This window comes from Lepus europaeus, chromosome 22 (genome assembly GCF_033115175.1).
Source record: "Lepus europaeus isolate LE1 chromosome 22, mLepTim1.pri, whole genome shotgun sequence".
In the NCBI taxonomy this organism is placed as follows: Eukaryota; Metazoa; Chordata; class Mammalia; order Lagomorpha; family Leporidae; genus Lepus; species Lepus europaeus.
Genome location: NC_084848.1, coordinates 28098866 through 28125000, shown reverse-complemented (window position 1 = coordinate 28125000; position 26135 = coordinate 28098866). Strand labels below are relative to the sequence as shown.

The following is a 26135-nucleotide window of genomic DNA, read 5'->3' as shown; positions in this document are numbered from 1 at the left end:
TTGAAACTCCAGTAACAAAAATGAGCTCAGTGAACCTTTGCATGTTTTGGTTTGAGTTTATTAAATAACCACAGTCAGGGTATCAGCGTGGCAGGGGGCGTCCATTTACAGCACGGATGAGTCTGAAGAGAGAATAAGGTAAGATTTATGATTTTTTTAATCTGTCCTTTCTCTTCATTATTTTCTTACATTTTTATTTAGACTCACCTCATTTCCTATTTCTCCAATCACTCTAAAAATATACACATTTATGCTATATAAATATGTGTATGATGCATATATGTATAGCATCTAATAGCTTTAAATATTTAGTATTGACTAGATTCACTTACTTTTCCCATTTACTTAGAACCAAACTTAAAATGAGTTCTGAAACAAATTACTGCTTGCATAAGAGATTAAGTAGCATAGTGAATAAGCAAGAGTAAAAAAATTGAGGGTTTCTACAAAAGAAATTAATATTGGGACAACTAAAATTATCTGTAAGTATCTATTATCTCAGAAGTAAATACATTTCTTTATAGTATGACATTGAGGTAAGTTTTATGTAGTTTAGCCTCATTTTACAATATAAATTTTTTACTCCGTTAGAACTGTTTCAGAAGTGAGATTTCACCCCTGTAAATAGTCTTTTCGTTTCTGTCCTCTTTCTCACATTTCTTATCTTGCCCTTTGTAATTTCAATGTATCCAGTATTGGCTTTGCCTGCATTTTACTTTGGTTTAGACTGGCACAGCAGCTGAATATATTGATCTCTCATACATTAGCTTTTCTTTCATAATCCTCTATCAGTTCTCTGATCCATGAGAAAGAGAAAAAGAGTGTCTAAAAGGTAAGATTGCTTTTTAAAGTTGTTTTAAATGCTTTACATGACTGAGAAAAGAAAAATGCACATTTTATTGTTGCAGTTTAAATTTCATTTCAGTGAAACTAAACATGGAACCAAAGGAATAAATGTTTATTGGTTTTCTTTGTTTTACCTGCTTGGGGTATATATTTTTTTCTGACATTGTGTAGAATCCGTGTGGTACACTGGTAATCTTGTCAGGGTACAAACTTGGTCTGCCTTTGTTATTTGGTTTATTTGTGAACCATGTACTTGCTCTTCCTCCCAGAAACATAGCTTGTAGGCAAGGTTAATCCAGTGTTGGCGATCCATGTCCTAGCACAGCATCTGTAAGTTAATATACAATCGTTCCTTCCAAGGATGGATTTATCATTGTAAATATATGATTGTTTTACAGGCATATGGGCATAAATATATTGCTTTTAAATATTTTAAATGAAAATATTACAATTAACGAACACTTTGCTTGAAGTGAATGATTTTGAAACCATTTGTATTTGGTGGGCTATCGGTCTCATGATGGTGGGAGTAAACGTTTCCGTAAAGCACATCTTGGCTGAATGCAGCTTGTGTTTTCTTTTGGAGGGTGGGCAAACCAGAGGGCAGATTATTTAGTTGCATTACAGTGACCAACTTTCCTCCTCTACCTCCCTTTAAAACCTTCAACTGGTGTCCTTTAGGTAATGGGATGTCTGCGGTTATAGCTATCAGTGGTCCCACCGATGTACAGAAATGCATAATGGATAGAATTAAGTATTAGCCATGAATTGTATTTCTAGAAACTATGAACCACCACATTCTTCATGGTCATTCCACATAGTCATTGAGTGGCCATCCACACTTGATACAGTCTCCCAGAATTCACGATTGTAAATTTCTGGTCTGTGTAGAGTATATGGTTTTGCACGAAATTATCAAGTCTTGTGATTGTTTCAGTTTAATTTGTCAAGTAAAACCACAAATATTTAATATTAAAGTATCAGTGGTTTGATGTTTTTGTTCCCAATATTGGGCATTGCGCCGGGAAAACTCTTGAATACTGGAGCTACAGAGTTAACTCTAAAAGTACTTTTATTGGTTTCTAGAAACTGGAAGAAGAGAAAGGCAAAAAGGAAAAAGAAAGACAGGAAATTGAGAAAGAACGGAGAGAAAGAGAGAGGGAGCGTGAAAGGGAACGAGAAAGGCGAGAACGGGAACGAGAAAGGGAAAGAGAACGTGAACGAGAGAAGGAGAAGGAACGGGAGCGGGAACGAGAACGAGATAGGGACCGTGACCGGACCAAAGAAAGAGATCGAGATCGGGATCGAGAGAGAGATCGTGACCGGGATCGAGAAAGGAGCTCGGATCGAAACAAGGATCGGAGTCGATCAAGGTAAGGCTTCATAGAAGTTACTGTCTTCTGATAGCTTTGGTAGAACCACAGGGAAGCCCTCACATATCTCTGATAGAGAATTTCCTTAGCTCTAGATTGTGGCTGGCTTTGCGTGGTTGGCGTTGGTAAAAGTAGCAATTTTCAATTCTTTGATTTCTCTCTGAAGCCAGTATTTACAGAAACCCAGGACACCAACTGTCTGTGCACTTGCTTTGTATAGACTTGATTGTTGTCTCACTGGGCCAGTGGGCTTTCTTCCCAGTTGCTGTTTCATTGCAGTCCTATATAATGAGAAATGGTTCTGATTTGACTTCTTTTATCCCTGGTGTGTTGAGTTTACCTTCCCTGGCTTCATTAATGTTTCTTCCCAAAACTTTTGATTGATTGCTTTTTTTAAAAAAAAAAAATTATTTATTTATTTATTTTTGACAGGCAGAGTTAGAGAGAGAGAGAGAAAGGTCTTCCTTTTTCTGTTGGTTTACCCTCCCAGTGGCTTTTAAATGCAATTCTTTAAAATGCAATCAATCAAGCTGGCACCGCGGCTCACTAAGCTAATCTTCCGCCTTGCGTCGACAGCACACCGGGTTCTAGTCCCAGTCGGGGCAACGATCCTGTCCCAGTTGCCCCTCTTCCAGGCCAGCTCTGTGCTGTGGCCAGGGAGTGCAGTGGAGGATGGCCCAAGTGCTTGGGCCCTGCAGCCCATGGGAGACCAGAAGAAGCACCTGGCACCTGGCTTCGGATCAGTGCGGTGCGCCGGCCATGGCGGCCATTGGAGGGTGAACCAGCGGCAAAAGGAAGACCTTTCTCTCTGTCTCTCTCTCACTGTCCACTCTGCCTGTAAAAAAAAAAAAAAAATTCCTTCCTTTCTTCCTGTCCTGATAAAGCTGTTACTGAGAATTTAACCAGGATGTAATTTTTTTTGTTTCAATAAACTGTATTATTTCAGATGTATACTTATGTTTAATTAACTATATTTTTAATACTAATATACTGCAATTTTGTTTTATTACTCTGAATTAAATATTTGAGAACTTTCCTAGCAAGCCAAAATTCTGTTTCTTGATTTCTGTATTACTTGATCACTAATGAGGTTGATTATTTTTTCTTTTTGAGGTTGATTATTTTCAACATGCTTATTCGTCTTGTAGTTTTGAGGAGAATTAGCAATGTGTTTTTTCCTTTGTACACTGTTATGTAATTAGTTGGGATTTCAATTTACTGTGGGGCATTCTTTAATCCTTTAAATATATTAGGTATGTTTTCTGGTACACAATTAACTGTTAACATTGACTTCATAGCATAGTTCAGGATTTGAGGCTGGGCCCACAGTCTCTCTCTGATGAGTATAGAAGTGCTTCGTGCTCACTAGGCTAATCCTCCGCCTTGCAGCGCCGGCACACCGGGTTCTAGTCCCGGTCGGGGCACCGGTCCTGTCCCGGTTGCCCCTCTTCCAGGCCAGCTCTGTGCTGTGGCCAGGGAGTGCAGTGGAGGATGGCCCAAGTGCTTGGGCCCTGCACCCCATGGGAGACCAGGAGAAGCACCTGGCTCCTGCCATCGGATCAGCGTGGTGCGCCGGCCGCAGCGCGCCAACCGCGGCGGCCATTGGAGGGTGAACCAACGGCAAAAGGAAGACCTTTCTCTCTGTTCTCTCTGTCTCTCTCTCTCACTGTCCACTCTGCCTGTCAAAAAAAAAACAAAAAAACAAAAAAAAGTGCTTCGTGGTGTGTGTATCCCCTCTTTCCCTTTGTGTCTAAAGGAGCACAAAGACTGACCGACTTAAAATCTTCTGTTTACATAGAGAAAAGAGCAGAGATCGAGAAAGGGAACGAGAGCGGGAACGGGAGAGAGAACGGGAACGGGAGCGCGAACGAGAACGAGAGCGAGAGAGAGAGCGAGAGCGGGAACGGGAGCGCGAGAGAGAGAAAGACAAGAAACGCGACCGAGAAGAAGATGAGGAAGATGCATATGAACGAAGAAAACTTGAAAGAAAACTCCGAGAGAAAGAAGCTGCTTATCAAGAGGTAAATTGTGGAAGTGATTTTATTTTTAAATCCTGGTGCACTTAAGTTAAAATTTGTAGAACTATAGAACCATTGTATAAAGTGCTAAAGCATGGAATCTTTTTTAGCGCCTTAAGAATTGGGAAATCAGAGAACGGAAGAAAACTCGAGAATATGAAAAGGAGGCTGAAAGAGAAGAAGAAAGGAGAAGAGAAATGGTAAGTTCTAGATCAAAAATAAATTTAAAAATCTGATCAGCTTGTTACTCTGAACTACAGATAACTTTATAATTGAAATATAGAGGCTTCTCAGTTGTTAGGTAATTTAATTCTATTCAATTTCAAACAATGTTGACAAATTAATTACACAAAAATATTTCTTCCAAATGTTTGCTTTCAAATTTTTTATATATTTTGATAGGAAGTATGTCATAAATGAATATGTCATAAATGTATACAATATTCTTCTATTAAGAAATCTACAAGGAGCTGGCATTGTGATGATGCAGCAGGTTAAGCTGCTACTTGGGTTTCCCACCGCCCGTATTGTTGCGGTTTGAGTCCTGGCTAATTTTCCAGTGCACTATGAAGCTAAAGCAAGCTCTTTTTTTTTTTTTTTAAAGATGTATTTTATTTATTGGGGAGAGTTAGAGAGATATCTTCCTTCCACTGGTTCACTCCCCAAATGGGCTCAGCAGCCAGAGCCTAGCAGATCTGGAGCCAGGAGCTTCCTCTGGGTCTCTCACTTGGATGCAGGGGCCCAAAGACTTGGACCATCTTGTACTGTTTACCCAGGCCATAGCTGAGAGCTGGATCGAAAATGGAGAGCCGGAACTCAAACCGGTGCCCATATAGCGCTGGCCCTGACCCAGGCTCTTTTATAAGGTTGCAGATAAAATCCATCAGAGTCTCATGTATCACAGTGCCAGTGTGAGTCTTGGCTGCTCTGCTTCTGATTCAGTTTCCTGGTATTGTGCCTGGGAAAGCCGAGATTGATGGTTCAAGTACTTTGATTCTTGTCACTCCCGTAGGGGACCAGGATGGAATTCCACGCTTCTGCCTTTGGCCTGTCTCAACCCCAGATGTAGGAATTTGGGGAGTGAACCAATGGATGGAAGATCTCTGTCTGTCTGTCTCCCATCTCTCTATCCCTCCCTCGCTCTCTCCATCCATCCCTTCTGTCTGCTTTTCCATTAAATAAAATCAATAAAAGTTAAGAGAATTTAGGGCCGGCGCTGTGGCTCACTTGGTTAATCCTCCGCCTGCGGCGCTGGCATCCCATATGGGGGCCAGGTTCTTGTCTCGGTTGCTCCTCTTCCAGTCCAACTCTCTGCTGTGGCCTGGGAAGGCATGCACCCACATCAGAGACCAGGAAGAAGTACCTGGCTCCTGGCTTCGGATTGGCGTAGCTCTGGCCGTGGCAGCCATTTGGGGGGTGAGCCAATGGAAGGAAGACCTTTCTCTCTGTCTCACTGTCTAACTCTGTCTGTCAAATAAATTAAAAAAAAAAAAAAAAAAGAATCCGCAAAGTTAGTTTTTTTAACTGTACTTATATAAAGCAATTAATATGGTGAAAGGAATTTATTTATTTATTTACTTATTTAAAAAGCAGAGAGACAAAAAGGTCCCATCCACTGGTGCAATCCCCAGGTGTCCACAGTGGCCAGGGATAGGCCAAGCCAAAAATTGGAACCATAGTTCAATCCAGGTCTGGCATGTGGGTGGCAAGAACCCAGTTACTTGAACCATCACCTCTGCCTTCTAGAGCCCTCTATTCTTGCAACTCTGAACTGCTTCCCTCAGCACAAGGACCATACTATCACCCTAGACCAAAAGACCAACAATTGCACTTGGAACAATCAGTAATAAAGCAGAAAATTCTAATAAATGTTTTTAATAAGCAGCAGCTTTATCTGCTGTGCTGCGGTGTTGGACCCCAGATAGATTTTGAACATGACACATAAAGGGAATTTTTGTAAGTATCCAAGAGGGTGCATGTAACACTAGCTAGATGGTGGTATGAATTTTCTAAATAGTAGATCTTTAATGTCACAAAATCATTTTAAACTTTTTTGGACTTTAGAATTAAGAATAGGGTTTTGGTTCCCATAAAAGAAACTTCCATGCCTAGATTAGAAAATAGCCAGACAATGGTAACACTGTGGAATAAACATCTTGAATGATTCTGCTTCCTATGAGCAAATACGAAACTTGCCTGTCTAGGCAAAAATTTCCTATTAGTTATTTTTTGTTTGAAAGTTTTAGAAAAAACCTCAGTTATACAAAGCAGTTACTTGATGATGTTCCAGTAGCACAAGCATCTTAGATAAAAGTTAAAGTTTCTGCTGACTTTCTCAAGAATACTAAATTCTCTTTCTCTTATTACATACCTTACAAGTCTTTTTGTGTGTCTGTATTTTAGTAATTGAAGATATTTGTAAATACCTTCATTTTTCTTGCTCCTTGACAATCTGCTTTGATTCTTTGATGAATTTTTAGTGTGCCAGCCTTGTGCTAGGTAATGCACATACAAGAACGCGTGATGAGTCAGTTTTGAAGTAAACATGAGTCAGTTTTGAAGTAAACGGCATCGTCAGATCAGTTACTTAGTTTCAGGGGTGTGAATAAGCCTTTATGGTATATTTACAATGGTTGTAGTAGAGAAAAAGCACTAACTCTGCCAGGGGTTAGAGGGTTTTGCTCGTGAATAGATGGTTAGAGTCTTGTAGAGTAACATTGGAACTGTGGTCAGAAACCTGTTATCTGCTTTGTATATAGATATGGTAGGTATTGATATAATTATGGTTGGATATCACTAGATATACAAATAAAGACATAAGTTAAAAACATTCGTAATAGTTGTTGGATTTGAAATACCAAAAATGGGAATGGAAAGGTCCTTGTACTTTGGTTTATTTACTATCACTTCAAAGAGAGCCAGGAACAGGATTTAAATTTTTTATCTCGCAAATGAAATTTAAAATATTAACATATTAACATAGGAAGTTAACTTCCAGTTTTTGTTTGCTAGTGTTATTTTCATTTCATGGCTAAGTTCTAAAGCTGCTTTGTTTTGCAGGTAAAAGCTAAACAGCGTTTAATGTGATTTACACTTAATGCATGAAATATATGAGAACTTGAAGTGCGAGTGGTGTAGATGAGAAGCATCTGTTCCCAGGGGATTTGGGGGAGGTTAACTGAGTGATTTCTATGTTAAATTTACACAGTTTATCCTTCACTTCCTCACAGGCAAAAGAAGCTAAACGACTAAAAGAATTTTTAGAAGATTATGATGATGATAGAGATGATCCCAAATATTACAGGTAAAGGAATCTTGCTTTATGAACTCTTACCTTCAGCTTTTAATTACTACATTTTCCCTGCTATACCTGATAATACACATTCACCAGGTGCAATACCAGCAGGAAATTTTCACATTTCATCCTGGATCCACTGCTGCACAGATTTCTGGGAGAAGGAAGAGAGCTGTTTTCTGTTTTAAATGGGGTTCCATATTTTATTGCAAGTGAAATATAATTTTTATGACTATCTAGAGTTGTTTTCTCCTCCAAGAATTTAAAGAATGATTAAAAGTTATCTGGCCACCAGTGTTATGGCTTACCTGATAAAGCTGCTGCCTGTGACACCAGCATCCCATATGGGCACCAGTTTGAGTCATGGCTGCTCCACTTTTGATCTAGCTCACTGCTAATGTACCTGGGAAAGCAGAGGAAGATGGCCCGAGTACCTGGGCCCCTGCACCCACATGGAAGACCCTAATGAAATGCCTGGCTTCTGGCTTTGGGATGGCCTAGCCCTAGCCATCTGGGTAGTGAACCAGCAGATAGAAGATCTCTTTCTCTCTCCCTCCCTGAGTGTGTGTGTGTCTTTCTCTATATATATAAGCTGCAACTATGACTTTAAAATAAATAAATCTTAGAAAAAAGAAGGGGCAGGGGCCAGTGCTGTGGTGTAGCAGGTAAAAGCCGCTGCCTGCAGTGCCAGCATGCCACATGGGTGCCGGTTCAATTCCTGGCTGCTCCATTTCCAATCCCCCTCTCTACTGTGACCTGAAAAAACAGTAGAGGATGGCCTAAGTCCTTGGGCCCCTGCACCCACGTGGGAGACCTGGAAGAAGCTCCTGGCTTCTGATTGGCATAGCTCCAGCCAGTGCGGCCAGTTGTGGAGTGAGCCAGCGGATGGAAGACCTCTCTTTCTGTCTCCCTCCCTCTGTAACTCTACCTCTTAAGTAAATTAATAAATCTAAAAGAAAGAAAAGAAAAGAAAAGAAAAAAGAAAGATAACCTGACCTCTTCCGGTTCTGTGTATTGCTGTGTCACTATGAGATGAGAGTTGTGATGGCTTCCTTTCCTTACCTCTGTACCCATTGATGCTCTTTTCTTTTCTATGTTTTGAGAGTTTTTGTTGTTGTTGTTGTTGTGAAGATTATTTGATTTATTTATTTGAAAAGCAGAGGTTGAGAGAGAAAAAGAGGAGGGATCTTCTGGTTCACTTTTCAAATGGCTATAACGCCAGAGCTGTGCTGACCCGAAGCCAGGACCCAAGAACTTCTGTGTCTCTCACGTGCATGCAGGGGCCCAAGGACATGGGCCATCTTGAGGTTTATTTATTTTGGCTTGTTCGAAAGGCAGAGAGATCTCTAATGTACTCCCCAAATCCTGTACCAGCCAGAACTTAGCCAGGCAGAGGTAATACGGAGCTGAGCACCTAGTGTGGTTCTTGCATGTTGGGAGCATGAAGCCAAGTACTTGAGTCACTCCCTGTTGCCTCACAGGGTGTGCATAAGCAGGAAGTTGGAATTGGGAAAAGAGCTTTTACTTAAAACCAGACACTCTGATAGGCTATGTGGGCATTCCAACTGTGATGCCAAATACCTATGCTCTATGGCATTTTAAACCACTCCTGTTCTAGCATTTATAATTTTATGATAAAGTTGTTTTTTCCCCACACCTTGCATTCAGACAAAGTTTTCTTAGGGTATTGTTTTAATACCGTTTTATGTGTCTTGTGTTTGACATGATGAAGGTGTAATGAAGACATTTAATATATAATTATATCCCATACACTACAGCCAAAATAAAAGATTTGAACTAGCAAGTTAAATTGAAAACATGCCAAAGATGTTAATTTGATTTGGAAAACACCACAAAGTCAATAAAAATTATAGAAGACTATAATCATGAAATGGCAGTGCATAGCTTCAGCATTCCAAGATATGAACTGCTAAGTAGAGAACCTCTGCTTTCTGTTGATTTTATGCTGTTCCCGGAATTTTTGTAAAAGGAAAGAATTTAAGATATAGAACTGTCCTTAGTGGTATTAATGCTTTGTTTACTGCTGTTTACAGCTTGGGTGAACGTGTTGGATTCCTTGTGAATCTGATGCAAAATGAGATCTCTCTTTTTTGCTCTAGACAGTTAAATAACTTCAATAATGAAGGAAACATGATACATGACAAGACAATGCTTATTACATATTAACATCTAGTAGACACGCATGAATGTGGTTATTCTATAGATAAGGAACATTAAGACTATCTTTAGTGGTTCTCTTAACATGTACCTTTTAATTTTAAAAAATTGCTGTGGATGCATTGTGTGTAATTGTGGATAATCTGAGTGCTATTACCATTTACCTTTTCAGAGGAAGTGCTCTTCAGAAAAGGTTGCGTGATAGAGAAAAGGAAATGGAAGCTGATGAGCGAGATAGGAAGAGAGAAAAGGAAGAACTTGAGGAAATCAGGCAACGCCTTCTGGCAGAAGGACACCCGGATCCAGATGCGGAGCTCCAGAGGGTGAGATGCTACCTTGTGCTTAATGGTTTTGCTTTAAGATCATCATGTGATCTTAAAACCAGCTATCAGTTTAATGTACAGTGAAGGAAAATGTACTTTATGATGAAAGGAATTTGCTCTTATATGGGAGATCATTAGTACTTAAAATATTTTTTAGGGATTTGTTTATTTGAAAGGCAGAGTGATGGGGACAGAGTGGGAGGGAATGTGCTTCCATTTGATTGATAATTCCCCAAATGCCCAAAATAGCCAGGGCTTGTTCAGACTGAAGCCAGTAGCCAAGAATTCTTTTCCAGTCTCCCTTGTGGGTCCCAACCACTTGTTTGTATGCTGCCTCCAAGTGGCATTAGCAGGAAGCTGGATCAGAAGATGAGTGGCCAGGACTAGAAGCAGACACTCTGATACTAGATGAAGGCATCCTAAGTTGCAAATGAACAATCACTGCACAATGCCTTTCCTAGTCTTTTTATTTTTTACACATATCATCAGTATTCATTGGTTAACAACATTAAACATCTTACAGATGTTTCCTATAGTTTGCTCTGAAATTTAATAGCTTTGTTGTTTGAATTCCTTCTCTTAGTGCTACTCTTAGTATTTTATTTAATTTTTTAATTTTTATTATTTTTTGACAGGCAGAGTGGACAGTGAGAGAGAGAGAGACAGAGAGAAAGGTCTTCCTTTGCCGTTGGTTCACCCTCCAATGGCCGCCGCGGTTGGCGCGCTGCGGCCGGCGCACTGCGCTGATCTGCAGGCAGGAGCCAGGTGCTTATCCTGGTCTCCCATGGGATGCAGGGCCCAAGCACTTGGGCCATCCTCCACTGCACTCCCTGGTCACAGCAGAGAGCTGGCCTGGAAGAGTGGCAACCGGGACAGAATCCGGCGCCCCGACCAGGACTAGAACCCAGTGTGCCGGCGCTGCTAGGCAGAGAATTAGCCTGTTGAGCCACGGTGCCGGCCCAAGTATTTTATTTTTAAAGAACACTATTTCCTGAACACTTTGTCATTTTAAAAAGGAAAGACCATTACGTAGGCCCTGGCATACCTCATTATTGGATTTAAGAATAATGTTTGGGGGCCTATTTTGTGGCATAGTAGGTAAAGCCACTGCCTGTGTTCCTGCTGCTCCACTTCTGATCCAGTTCCCTGCAAATGTGCCTAGGAAGGCAGCAGAGGATGGCCCAAGTACTTGGGCCCCTGCCACCCATGTGGGAGACCTTGAAGAAGCTCCTGGCTTCTGACTTTGGACTGGCCCGTTTCCGGCCATTGCAGCCATTTTGGATATAAACCAGCAGATGGAGGGTCTCTTTCTCTGTCTCTCCCTCTTTGTTTGGCTGCTTTTCTTTTTCTTTCTTTTTTTTTTAAGATTTTTATTTATTTATTTGAAAGAGTTATACAGAGAAAGGAGAGGCAGAGAGAGAGAGAGAGAGAGATCTTCCATCCGATGGTTCACTACCCCATTGGCAGCAACGGCCAGAGCTGCACTGATCCAAAGCCAGGAGCCAGGAGTTTCTTCTGGGTCTCCTGTGTGGGTGCAGGAGCCCAAGGACTTGGGCCATCTTCTACTGCTTTCCCAGGCCATAGCAGAGAGCTGGATCGGAAGAGGAGCAGCCGGGACTAGAACCGGCGCCCATATGGGGTGCCAGTGCTTCAGGCCATGGCGTTACACTACTCCAGCGCCGGCCCCATACTTTTCAAATAAATAAATTTAAAAAAATTTTTTAAAGAATACTGTTTTCTTTTTTTCCCCCAAAAAAGTCTATTTATTTATTTATTTATTTGAAAGGCAGAGTAGGAGAAGGAGAGAAAAAGACCTTCCATCTGCTTCTTTATACCCCAAATGGTCACTACAGCCTGGACTAGGCCAGGCTGAAGCCAGAAGCCTGGAACTCCAGCTGGGTCTCCCACATGGGTGGCAGAGGCGCAAACACTGGGCCATCTTCCACTGTCTTCCCATGTGCATTAGCAGGTAGCTGGATGGAAATTGAGCAACCAGGGCTTGAACTGGCACACATATTGGGTGCTGGCATTGCAGGCAGTGGCTTAACCTACTGCACCACAATACTGGTCTCATGTTTGTCATTCTAGAGAAATTTTAAATTCTATTATATCTTGAATAAAATAATAGGAATTTGTCATCATCTTTTATATAACCTGTTATGTGAATTTGATTAACAGAAAACTTGCTTTTATTTCCTTTGTATTTTTCAAAATGAAACTTAGTCTTTTTTTCTGCTAAAGTAATTCCTTATGAGTACATAGAAAATTCAGACTAAATGAGCAAAGCAATAGAAAAATGCTTCCATTGGTGCTGGTGTTATTTACTCAGTTTTCTGATTACAGAAGGAGACAGTATTCCCTTATTACTAATAAAAAAGAAAGGATAATTTAGAAGAGATAAAAGGAGAAGTTGAGTACAGTTGAGTATCTTTAGATCTGCTTGTGTGTTTTAGATGGAGCAAGAGGCTGAGCGACGCAGGCAGCCACAAATTAAACAAGAGCCAGAATCAGAAGAGGAAGAAGAAGAAAAGCAAGAAAAAGAAGAAAAACGAGAAGAACCTGTGGAAGAGGAAGAGGAACCAGAACAAAAACCTTGTCTCAAACCTACTCTGAGGCCCATTAGCTCTGCCCCATCTGTTTCCTCTGCCAGCGGCAATGCAACACCCAACACTCCTGGGGATGAGTCTCCCTGCGGGATTATTATTCCTCATGAAAACTCACCAGATCAACAGCAGCCTGAGGAACATAGGCCAAAAATAGGACTAAGTCTAAAACTGGGTATGTTGACTTTTCCAGCTTTCTTTTTTTCCCCCCTTCAAATGCCTCTATTTTGCTTTAAGAGAAAAAATAAGTTTATGTTACCTGGTGGTAGGTAGATAGAAAATTATTCAAAAATGCCTTTCTAGCTCACAATTGTTTTCGTAGTTCTACTAGTGCTCCTAAATCTGCAGCTGCCTCCAGTTCTGAGAAGAAGTGAAAAGTTAAATTTTCTAGCACTTGTGAGTAGTGAGTTACTTTTTATAGTTGGGAACTTTTTTCTGAGATTTGTGGAAGTATATTTTTCACTACTTTTGTGGGATGGTGGGTTGTAAAATTAGTCATTTAAGTCATTAAGCTAAGTTAGTGTTTTTACTATAGGTGCTTCCAATAGTCCTGGTCAGCCGAATTCTGTGAAGAGAAAGAAACTACCTGTAGATAGTGTGTTTAACAAATTTGAGGATGAAGACAGTGATGATGTGCCCCGAAAAAGGAAACTGGTTCCCTTGGATTATGGTGAAGATGATAAAAATGCTGCCAAAGGAACTGTGAACACTGAAGAAAAGCGTAAACACATTAAAAGTCTCATTGAGAAAATCCCTACAGCCAAACCAGAGCTCTTTGCGTATCCCCTGGATTGGTCTATTGTGGATTCTGTGAGTAGAAATTTTATTTCATAATGTCATAGGGAGCTGGTTTGAATATAACATGTAAGCTTGTTTGATTATATTAATGTCAAGCAGGGATGATCATCTTTGTATCAAGAAATCTGACATGGAGTAAATACTATGGCCAAGAAATATTTTACTCTTGGGAAAATTGTGAGGTTGTAGGCTGTAGTAAATTTAATTAAAATTTATCGTTCTTTAATTATTAATGTTTTGTCTTGTAGATATTGATGGAACGAAGAATTCGACCTTGGATTAATAAGAAAATTATAGAATACATAGGTGAAGAAGAAGCTACGTTAGTTGATTTTGTTTGTTCTAAGGTTAGTCTTAAATTTTTTAAAAGCATTATACACTTTATAAAATAGAAAAAAATCTTGGAAGGCCAAGTGTGGGCTGGCGCCATGGCTCATTTGGTTAATCCTCCACCTGTGGCGCTGGCATCCCATATGGGCACCAAGTTCTAGTCTCAGTTGCTCCTCTTCCAGTCCGGCTCTCTTCTGTGGCCCAGGATCCACTCAGCGCACCGGTCATAGCGGCCATTTGGGGAGTGAACCAACAGAAGGAAGACCTTTCTCACTGCCTATAACTCTACCTGTCCAAAAAAAAAAAAAGCCAAGTGCATGCTAGTTTTGTTTTTTTTGTTGTTGTTGTTGTTTTGTTTTTTTTTTCCTCTTAAGACTTTTATTTTAAAAAGAGGTTTCTTTAAAGATACATGTATTAGAGCTATTGCTGTGGCATAGCAGGTAAAGCTGCCGCCTGCAGTGCCAGCATCCCATATGGGTGCCGGTTCAAGTCCTGGCTGCTCCACTTCCCATCAGCTCTCTGCTGTGGCCTGGGAAAGCAGTAGAAGATGGCCCAAGTGCTTGGGTCTCTGTACCTGCGTGGGAGACCCGGAAGAAGCTCCTGGCTTCAGATCAGCCCAGCTCTGGCCATTGTGGTCTTTTGGGAAGTGAACCAGTGGATAGAAGATTCTCTCTCTCTCTCTCTCTCTCTCTCTCTCTCTCTCTCTCTCTCTGCTTCTCCCTCTCCCTCTCCCTCTCTGTGACTCTGCCTTTCAAAAAAATAAATAAGTCATTTAAAAAAAAGTCGTAGAATTACAAAGAGATGGAGAGACAGCGAAAAAGGTGTTAAATCTACTGGTTTACTCCCCAGTTAGTCACAGTGGACAGAGCTGGATTTATCTGAAGCCAGGAGCCAGGAGCTTTTTCTAGGTCTACCTCATGAGTGCAGGGGCCCAAGGACTTGGGCCATCCTCTGCTGCTGTCCCAGGGAATTAGCAGGGAGCTGGAATACAAGTGGAACAGCCAGAACATATGGGATGCCAGCATTGTGCCACAGCACTCTCCCTAGTCCTCTACTTTTTTTTTTTTTTTTTTTTTTTTGACAGAGTGGATAGTGAGAGAGAGAGAGACAGAGAGAAAGGTCTTCCTTTTTGCCGTTGGTTTACCCTCCAATGGCCGCTGCGGCCGGCGCATCGTGCTGATCCGAAGGCAGGAGCCAGGTGCTTTTCCTGGTCTCCCATGGGGTGCAGGGCCCAAGCACTTGGGCCATCCTCCACTGCCTTCCCGGGCCATAGCAGAGAGTTGGCCTGGAAGATGGGCAACCGGGATAGAATCCGGCGCCCCAACCAGGACTAGAACCCGGTGTGCTGGCGCCGCAAGGCGGATGATTAGCCTGGTAAGCCATGGCGCCGGCTACTTCTTTTGTTTATTTATTTATTTATTTAAAGATTTGTTAATTTGTTTGAAAGGCAGAGTTACAGAGAGGCAGAGAAAGAGAGCTCTTCCATCCTCTGATTCACTCCCCCAGATGGCCACAATGGCTGGAGTTGTGCTGATCTGAAACCAGGAGCTGGGAGCTTCTTCCAGGTCTCCCATGCGGGTGCAGAGACCCAAGGACTTTGGCCATCTTCCACTGCTTGCCCACACCATAACCGAGAGCTGGAATGGAATTGGAGCAGCTGGAACCTGAAGTGACACCCATATGGAATGCCACAATGCCAGCCCTCCCCCCGCCCCCAACTCCAAGATTCCTGCTAATGTGCAGGCAGTGGCTAAAGATTTTATTTATTTAAGAGGTAGAATTAGAGATGGCAAGGTGGAAAGAAAGGTCTTTGATCCAGTGGCTCACTTCCCATATAGCTGCAATGGACAGAGCTGGGCTGACCCAAAGCCAAGAGCCAGGAGCTTCTTCCAGGTCTCCCTCCTGGGTACAGGGACCCAAGTACTTGAGCCATCTTGCACTGCTTTCCCAGGCCATAAACAGAGAGCTGGATTGGAAGAGGAGCAGCTGGGGCACAAATCGGCACCTGTATGAGAAGCCTGCGCCACAGATGGAGGCTTAGCCTACTGTACCACAGCACTGGCCCCCAGCAACTTTTGTTTTAATCAAAGGTTTCGTTGCTGTATTAATGAGGCTTTTCACCCCATCTCAGATTTTATCTTAGCACGTACTTACATTTCACAAGATCAGGGAGGACAGAATTGCTTGCTATTGCCAGTTATGCTTTCTTTTCCTGATGCTGCCTTCTATTGCCACCTCATAAAGTACAAAGTTGAGGAGGTTTCTGGAGGTAGCTGATGACTTTCAATTCCTTTTTCAGTCATCCAATCTTTGTTAAAAGAGATAGTCTTGTCTGTATTATAATAGTGGTGTGTGTTAATTAACTCATTACTGGGTGCCAGGCTTTGTTCTTCCAGGCAGTTACCTACCATGTTTGTATTTCTAAGACTTCAGGTTCTTTAAATGTCCCAACAACTGTAGAAACTGTATGTCACTGGTGTAGCCTTCATTTTATACATAAAGAAATCAGTGTTTAGAGAGAAGCTGTATCTTGCTATGGTTGTATGAGGATACTTCAAAAAGTTCATGAATAGAAAATGAAATTACAAGTTAAGCTTAGGGTGAGTATTTGACGTAATGATTGAGATGCTCCTTCAGTCTGCATCCCATATCAGTGTATCTGGGTTCAAGTCCCAGTTCTGCTTTCTGCTAAATCACACCCTGGAGGTAGTAGTACTTGAGCCCCTGCCACCGAACTGGGAGACCTGGATTGAATTCTGGGCTAGAACCAGCTCTTATGTCCATTTGGGAAGTGAAACAGCAGAACAAAGATCTCTGTTTCTCCTTCAGTGTTTCTCTGCCTTGGCAAAGGAGATTATTATTTATATTTTATTATTCATATCATTAATGTATTTTACATTTATTTTTATGGAAAAACTTTTAAACTCATGCGTAGTTTTTTCACAATGTGCATTTTCCAGGAACTTTGAAGGCCTTGCATACAAGAAGTAATAGAATCTAGCCTTTAAATTCCATCCTCCTAACCACTAAGGGTTATCTTATCCTTCCATTGTCTTCTGAAAGCACAATCTTTTAAGAACAATCACATGGTATAGGCACCATATTTCTGAGAAAGTGTAGTTGTGTGCCATATTTACAATATTGTGAAGATCAAATTTAAGGCGCCCTCTTATTACTGTCACTTGAAACTCTGTGTAAGTAAAGTTTGACTTAAAATTAAGAAACAGACATTGTAGGGATTAAGATTTCAAAAAAAATTTTGAAGATTTATTTATTTATTTGAAAGTCAGAGTTAAACAGAGAAGAAGAAGCAGAGAGAGAGAAATCTTCCATCCACTGGTTCACTCCCCAATTGGCCGCACAGCTGGAGCTGCACTGATCCGAAGCCAGGAGCCAGGAGCTTCTTCTGGGTCTCCTACATGGTAGCAGGGGCCCAAAGACTTGGGCCATCTTCTACTGCTTTTCCAGGCCATAGCAGAGAGCTGAATCAGAAGTGGAGCAACTGGGATTTGAACTGGCGCCCATAAGTGATACTGGCACTGCAGACAGTGGCTTTACCTGCTACACCACAGCACCAGCCCCAAGATTTCAAAATTTAAAAAGTTTATCAAGAACAGTAGTCAGCTCCTACCTGACCTGATCACCCACTGTTTCCTTGAAGTCTGCTCTCTTAAAAAAAAATTATAGAGAGGTCATCCTTAAGCCATAGGAGAGTTCTATGCCAGCTTGAGGATTTGTATTTTAAAATTTATTGTCTATGTTGCTAGGTTTTTGTTTATTTTGAACATGACGAAATATTTGTTTTCTTTAGGTTATGGCTCATAGTTCACCTCAGAGCATTTTAGATGATGTTGCCATGGTAAGTTAGAAATTCACTGTCATTAATTAAACTTTAATATCTTTGTCAACAACCTGATTTCTGAATGAAATTAATGAAGCGGGTTCATTCTCTGCATATATTGATTCCAGAAACTATATAGACTTCAATTAAAATTAGAATATGCATTAAAAGAGGTTCATGTCACTCACAGCAAGATGTCATTACCCAATACATAAAAATGGTTTTTTTCTCCTCACCAGTCCTGTCTTTATCCTTCCCTCCATCTGTTGTTTGTGCATATAAACAGAAATCCTGGATTCAGTCATACATTAATGTGTATATAACTTTTGTTGTTTGGATAGCTGTCTGTTGGGTCTTAGGTATCAAATCCACAATTTGATTTAAGGTTGGATTGGAGTTACTGGTTGCATGTGTTAACCTATGGTTTTAATGAGAAAAAGGAGAGAGAAGAGAATTGATGGTAAAGATGATAAAATAATTGAAGTATGAGCTTCAAGTTAGACCAGTAAATAATACCTGAATAGAGCTTATGGTGAGAACGAATTAAAGACCCGTGATTCCAGAGGAGGTGTGGGAAATGTGATGGATTAGAACAACTGATAAGAGAGCTGATTTCAGAATGTGAAAGTTTAAGATTTTAAGTGGTGCTTCAGTCCATATGGTGACATGGTACAAGCTATTGTCATGGGCAGTGCTTGGGTGTTGAAACAGGGATTGAAGTGAAGTACTGGAACCAGGTACCAGAGCATTCACTTAGGTAATGTTGCAGTAACAAGCGTGGCATAGTGAGATGTCATGGACTTCCAGGAAACATTCTTTACAAGAATAGGGACCTTGAAGATTCAACAGTCTCTTACTTGGAGTGGGGAGCCTCTTGAGAAGGCTTTAAGGAGGTCAGGGATTCTGGAGAATAATCCATGATTTCTATTAGGGCAAGAAGATAAAGTCAAATTAAAGAAACTGTGGGTAGTGAGTATAAACTGGAATAGGGGTCAAAGGGCAGAGTGAGGAAGGAACAATGGGATGGTGAGTCAGGGAGAAAGAAGAAACTTCAGGCATGGTCTGTGAGGATCAGTGACTTGGGAGAACTTGGCATTTTCAGCTGAAGCCAAAGACGTGCATAGTGGGACTTTGGGTTACAAAATGAGTTTTGCTGTCAAGATGTGTGTGTCTAGGCCCTGTATGATGTCTAAAGTCAGGTAACATTTGTTTTCTTAAGTCTACCCAGCTTAATGCAGTTACTGATTAGAATTCCTAATAAAACATTTGTGAAACATTTGTTGCCTCTAGAATGCATAACCGCAAAGGAAAAGAGAAAGATGAATAGATCTCAGTCCTTGGGATAGATTCTGAAATCTCATGAGCTTCCAGCCTTTGTAAAGCTATCCTTGGAGTAGAGTGAGGGTGTTGTGGTTAGACCTGAGTGAAGAATTTTTTTTTTTTTTTTAAGTCAGTGTCCTAGATTTTGAGCTTGTCAGAGTTGCAATCTCAGTCTGAAGATTTTATGTGGTGTCACAGTTAATCTACTTTCATCTGTTGAGATGGTTTGATATTTGGAGTATAATTAAGTACTCTTTTTCTGACTCATTGTTGATTGAAGTGGGTCAAACAGCTCTGGTAAAAGCTCATGGGCCTTCTGAATGTTATTTGAATAAATAAGATCCAGTTTTTAACTCAAGCAGTATTTCACTCTTGCTGAAAATAGAACTGTTCCAAACTATACCTTTTCTCATTGTAGTGAATTAATAAACTTTGGTTTCATTTTGTGCCCATGTATTGTTTCTGAACTATGACTTCCATTTGAATTAGTGGTACCATATAGTTTTTGTGTGTTTTTTTTTTTTTTTAATATTTATTTATTCATTTGAAAGGCAAATTTACAGAGAGGCAGAGAGAGAGAGAGAGAGAGGGCTTCCATCCACTGGTTGACTCCCCAGATGGCTGCAACAGCCAGAGCTAGGCCAATCCAAAGCCAGGAGCTTCTTTCGGGTCTTCCACGCAGGTGTGGGGTCCCACGGACTTGGGCCATCTTCTGTTTTCCCAGGCCATAACAGAGAGCTGGATAGGAAGTGGAGCAGTTGGGACTTGAACCGGTGTCCAAATAGGATGCCAGCACTGCAGGTGGTGGCTTTACCCGCTATTTCACAGCACTGGCCCCACCATATAGTTTTGAAGCCGGGTCATTTCTGGATGTGTAGTTTCCATCATTGAGAAATTGAGAGAAATTTCTCATTGGCTTCTTTTGGGTACTTAACATTTATGTTCAGAGCACTCAATACATGTTGACTCCTTTAGTCAGCAGTAGTACTTGTTCCTGCAATGTAGCGACATTTCCTCCAATTTACAGATGAAGAGGCTTCGATTCAGTGATGTTAAGTAACCCAGTCAAAGACACATACCAAAGAGGTAGAAATAGGATTTGAAACTAACAACTTTGGCTAGAGATCAGTTCTCTGCATTTCTGCTGTCAGCTGTCTTTATGATGACCTGCACAAGGAGGTCACATTCCACTAATGCAGTGATGTTCTCGAGTTCAGTCACAAATGCCTCCTTTTGTAGGAAGCTAGGTAACTCACTTCCACTCACAGCAACCGTAGTGTAGAGGATAAAAGCGTGGGGTGAGAGCACGAGTGGCACTCAACTCAAAAGTTGATTGGCGGATAATTTGGTTTATTTGTCTTCCAATGGAAAAAATGTTTGTCAGCAGTCTTGTTCCCTGTAATGAGGATGGTGTTGATTAAATTGTACCCCAAACACAATGTTAAATGTTTTACATATATTCCCATTTATGTTTGATTCAGTGTCCTTTATATAAGTCCTTACTAAATGTTAGATGAGATTGTAAAATTGGTTTGATGGATAAAAGAGATACTTTGTATTAAGTTGTTAGGTGGTTATATATTTAGTTCTTACTGAATTAACTTTTTTTTTTATGGTAAACATTTGCTTTTCTTTGGAAGTAGTTTTGCCAAATAATTATAAATGCATTTATATCTGAAATTAAAATTCATAAGTAGAAGTTAGAATAAAATATGGATTCTCAGTGTTTGTAAGCCATGGGATTACTGAATGAGCTGTTTTGTATTTTATGTGTGCTATGTAATACATTTCTCACATGAGCCAGATTTCCTTTAACTTACTGTAGTGGGACTAAATGTGGTGTAAATAAATAAAAACCTCTTCTATACTCATCACTGTGGACAGATGCTGATGGTTGTTGTCTTATGTGTGTTACATGTCTTTTCTCTTGTAGGTACTTGATGAAGAAGCTGAAGTTTTTATAGTCAAAATGTGGAGATTATTGATATATGAGACAGAAGCCAAGAAAATTGGTCTTGTGAAGTAAAAACTCTTTGACATTTGGAGTTCCATTTCAGATTTCTTCTTTCCCACTCTTCAAAGGACTTTGGATTTTTCTTTGTCTTCAGAGATATTTGTGAGATCTGTAATTTTTTTTATGTAGAAAAATGTGAATTTTTTTGCGCTCTAATTTGTTGGTGCCCTGTGTACTCCATTGGTTGTAAAGTCACCTGAATCCTTGGTTCTCTTTATACTCACCAGGTACAGATAACTGGTATGTTTTATAAGCAACTGCTGTACACAGCCTATCTCATATAATCTTGTTCTGCTGATTTATTCCTTGTAAATATTAAAATGACTCCCCAGTTCTTTTGCAGAATTTCACTTAATGTTGAATTGTGCTATACAGGAACTTACATGAACAATTTTGATTGAATACCAATCATATCCGTTAGACCCACACTCCTACCCCTCCTTTGATCAAAAGTGGCAAGCCGTCCTGAAGCCGTCCTGAAGGCATGGAATTTGAATTTAGAATGCGAAGTTAGACAATCCATTCCTATTATATCTCTGTGTGGATGTATTCGTGTGAATGTATGTGTAAAAGTTTTCTTTTCCCTAATTTGCTTTGGTAGTGTCCCTTTAGCATTTCCTAACTGAAGAATAGAGTTGTCAAGGAAGGTGATACTGTGCCAACCCAAATGTCTAGTATAATTAAGTTTGTTGGTTTCTCAGATCTTGGTATTCCTCTGTGGTGAGCAACAGTTTACTGACAGGAGGGGATTTCCCTGTTGATGGCTGGCTGCTTCACCTTCTCTTTTAAAGGAGTGTGGATCTTAGTGTTTTTCCCTCATAATTTCATTGCCTAGGAATGGGGCAGATCTTAGAATTCTGGAGAGTTTTATTTAATTATTTTTTTGCACTAATTTGCCTTAGTTTAATTTTTATATACCCTTTTGTTTAAAACAACAACAACAACACTTCATTCTGAATGCTAAGTGAGAAGAAACCTTTATAAAAGCAAAATATAAAATTAGGCAAGTTTTCAGATTAGGAGAGTTTGACAAAACAGTAGGATTTCAGCTTGACAATTTATAAAGTTTACATCTTATTTCCAAAGATAAAGTAAATCATTCAGGGCAGTTACCAACTACTAATTTTTATCCCTCTTCATCAAAGTTTAAAAACAGACTGGTGCTTGGAGACATACCTGGGGCTTTGTTCATGATACGTCAGAATTTACACTAGGGAGCAAAATTAACCTGAAAATGTATCAAGTTTCAAATAGTTCTTAAAACAAATTAGGTGGAGCTGTTTCCATGCCTGAGTATTTCTTTGAAGAAATATGAAAATTGGCCTGTTAGAAAAATCTGTGAGCTTGAATTACTTTTTTTTATACACATCTTGAGAGGACATTTGGAAATACTGTTCTTAAATTTGAACCATGACATGGTTCCATTATGTAAATATTTCAAATATTAAAAATGTATATATTTGATCTTGGGGACTCATTCTTTGAGCTTCTTGTAAATAAATGGCATCATGTTGAAATTGTGTGGTGCATACTAGAAAACTTAAAAGTATGGGCTGAATTTTTTATGGACTGGATTTTTATGACTTGTTATCAGAAGGTCAAAGAGGCCATTTACTTTATTTTGGAAGAATCTAATATGCATCTATGGAAATACCTCTATATATAGTGTTGTAACTTTTACATTCTGGTTTCTCAAGGGAAAATCTCAGGAAGATGCCCCTTGCCATTTACAAACTTACTTTCTAGTCAATCCTTAGATTCAGTCCCCCAACCAATCTCAGACCTTATTTGAGCAGTTTATTATGCCTCTGCTTTTTCTTAACTTACTGTATAGTTAGTACTTCTAAGACATACTAGGTTTTGTTATTTAGCAGCTGATAGCATGAAGATGAAGTAGGTTTCATTTCCCTTGCTGTTCCCTTCTCTTTGAGTTTGACTTATCTTTTACAGCTTATCTGAAAACCTCCAGGGAGGTTTTTGGCAGGACCCCAGTTCACATACTAAGATTTCTTCAGTGGAGTCTAAATGGTCAAAGTGATTAGAGTCAGGACAATGAAATGAATAGCCTAATGCCAGTTCACATCAACTGTTGGCTTCATGATGAACCTGTAGGTTTTCAGAGTTTATTGTTTTTCCAAATTCCATATAAAGAGTTGGACGTGTATAAACTGGTGTATTCTAGTATTTGGGAAAATACACATAAGAAGTTTCTATTAAACCTATTAACTGTCTAGGCTTTCTTTATATAAGCTGAGACATCCTCAGTTTAGAAACTCTGGGTTCATATTGTCTGTTCAGGTTGTTATAATAAATTGTTTGGAAGTCTTAACCATTCTTGATTCGGCAGTTAGAAAACTACAAAGCATTTCCTTATTTGACCCTAAAAATAATGTAGTTTTAAATATGTACATATATGTACAAGGAGGAAAGGTAAGTATAAACTTAAGTGTGCACCTGAATCACGTCGCGGGGGGAGGGGATGTTAAAACAGAATTAAAGATTTAGAGGCCTGGGGTGTGGTCTGAGGTATTGACCCAGGCAATGCTAACAATAACTGCTGAAAGTACTACACTTTGACACTTTCATGTGTCACTTCAGAATTACTTTATCCTGACAGACTACACAAATGCAGCTTTTATAAAAAGTAGACTTTTAAAGAGAAGAACATTTTTAAGGCGAATATTCATATTATGTTACATTTATTAACATAAAGTAGTCTTCCACACTGATGTGTGAGAACAGCCCTAACAGGCTTTAATTCTAGCCAGCCCCTGAAGTTTTCTACTTAAGAAAACTTTGGTTCTTAATTGGGATCTTACCATAGTGCTTCGCTCCTATACATTGGTTTAAAGTAGTGAGTATGTGGATAGTACTGTTTCATTTATTCATCAGATAGTAATACCAGATCTGGTGCACAAACTGAGAAAACATTGGGCTTAAGAGCTAAATTGAACTGAGCACTATATCCTTCATTTTTCTCTCTCTTCATATAAAGTAATAATTTTTAAATACAAGTAAGAGTAAGCAGGTATATGATGTTTATATGATACCTGTGTGGTCAACTTTTTCTGATAAGTTCTATGGATGTCACAAATTAATACCCAAGAACTGCTGAAAGGTTTTATGTCAAATGGTTACAGGTTTTTCCTCTTTATATTTCAGCCTTCTGTTAACAGTATGAAATTCAAGAACAGTTTGTTAGCAAACATGAAATAGATTTGTAAATGCCGTTGGAGATAAGAGGGTATGAGAAAGAATCCCAAGCAAGTAGTCTGGGTGTCAAGAAGGAAATGGGAATAGAATACACTTTAGACCCAGAAGCTATTAATATCACATTCATACCATAGACCAAAGTGAGTTTATAGTTAGATTAGACTGATAGATTCTTTTCACATGTGACTATGGTAAATTATTGCAATATTTATGTTTGTCTATTTGTACTTGATTGCTTGCCTTTCTGTGTGTTTCATTTACTGAGTCATGAAAGCCAAATTAGGAATAATAATTAAAATACTCAAAAAAAAGAAAATTTCTATAAACAAAAATGAATAAAAATTCTTTCCAAGCTGTGTTGTTTGAATTAACTGGTGCTCCTCAGTCTGTCCACTGAGTCACATCACATATTAGTTGGGTAGATAATTTAGATGCTCAAGCACAGAATCGGAGCTGCTTAGACGCCAAACTCCAGTTTTGCTGTATGTTGTACATTTAGTCATTGAAGCTCACGCTATTGAAAATGTGACCTTTTTAAAAAAGATTTATTTATTTATTTGAAAGGCAGAGAGAGAGAAAGAGGTCTTCTGTGTGATGGTTCATTATCCAGATGGCCGCAGTGGCCAGAGCTGGGCTGATCCGAAGCCAAGAGCCAGAAGCTTCTTGCGGGTCTCCCACGTGGGTGCTGGGGCCCAAAGACTTGGACCATAGCAGAGAGCTGGATAGGAAGTAGAGCAGCGAGAACTTGAACTGGCGCCCGTATGGAACCCTGGCACTGCAGATCCATCTCTCTCTTTCTCTTTCTCTCTTCCAAATCTTTAAAAATGATAAAATGCCGACAGAATATAGGAATTTTCTATGGAATCTTTCCTGAAGCAAAGTACTGTGAGTTTAAGGGTAATTTTTTTCCCCAAAGGAAAACAGACCACTTTACAATGTGGAGTCCAAAATGAAGGGTTCAGCCGGTGCCACGGCTCAATGGGCTAATCCTCCATCTGCAACACCGGCACACCCGGTTCTAGTCCAGTCGAGGCGCCAGATTCTATCCCGGTTTCTCCTCTTCCAGTCCAGCTCTGCTATGGCCCGGGAGTGCAGTGGAGGATGGCCCAAGTCCTTGGGCCCTGCACCAACATGGGAGTCCCAGAGAAGCACCTGCTCTTGACTTTGGATCAGCGCGGTGCGCCGGCCATAGCACACTGGCCTCAGCGGCTGTTGGGGGGTGAACCAACGGAAAAGGAAGACTTTTCTGTCTCTCTCTGTCTACTCTGCCTGTCAAAAAAATAAAAATGAAGGGTTTTGTTTTTTTTTTCCAGTTTTACAGTGTTGGTAAAACTGTACACTGGTAAAGAGGTCTGGATTAGTTACTGTAGATTTGAAAGTTATAGATAATTGTATTTTAATTTTGTTGAATGTCTTACTGAAGCAAGATTCTAAATAAGAGGATCTGGTGTGGGTGTCAGAGTGCCCGACTTTGGCCTGGCCCAGACTTAACTGGTGTGGGCATTTGGGGGTATGAACCAATATAGATAATGTCTCTTCCTCTGCTCTTTTGGTCGGGCCAACACTGGTGTGGTTGGTTAAGTCTGCCTTTGCCACCAGTATCGCAAATGGGCATCAGTCTGAATATGGCTGCTCCACTTCCCATGCAGCTCCCTGCTAGTGAGCCTGAGAAAGCAGCGGAGAATGGCCCAAATCGGTGGGCCCCTGAACCTACATGGGAGACCCTGAAGAAGCTCCTGGCTTTGGATTGGCCCAGCTCCAACCATTGTGGCCATTTGGGGAGTGAACCTGCAATTGGAAGACCTCTCTCTGTTTCTCCTCTCTCTGTAACTCTGCCTCTCCAAAAAATCTTTAAAAAAAAGAAAGAAAAGGGTCTTCGTCCTCAGTTAAGAAGGGTTAATCAGGCCTTTAACAGTGATACATATTTGGAAACAAAGGCTGGAAATAAGTGGGTGGGGCCAGTGCTGTGGCATAGCCAGTAAA

At 40.3% G+C, this 26135-nt stretch overlaps 1 protein-coding gene across 1 annotated transcript in view; it reads left to right on the top strand.

Moving 5' to 3' along the window:
* RBM25 (RNA binding motif protein 25) overlaps window positions 1–24508 on the top strand; it is a 68232-nt gene extending 43724 nt beyond the window's left edge. The window contains exons 10-19 of the mRNA XM_062181822.1: window positions 1933–2219; window positions 4018–4240; window positions 4348–4437; window positions 7468–7541; window positions 9883–10033; window positions 12487–12811; window positions 13172–13446; window positions 13683–13781; window positions 17576–17623; window positions 20859–24508. Of these exons, the coding sequence (XP_062037806.1) occupies window positions 1933–2219; window positions 4018–4240; window positions 4348–4437; window positions 7468–7541; window positions 9883–10033; window positions 12487–12811; window positions 13172–13446; window positions 13683–13781; window positions 17576–17623; window positions 20859–20951 (1665 nt within the window). The 3' untranslated portion in view covers window positions 20952–24508. The remainder of the gene's footprint in view (window positions 1–1932; window positions 2220–4017; window positions 4241–4347; window positions 4438–7467; window positions 7542–9882; window positions 10034–12486; window positions 12812–13171; window positions 13447–13682; window positions 13782–17575; window positions 17624–20858) is intronic.
* The last annotated feature ends 1627 nt before the right edge of the window (window positions 24509–26135 follow it).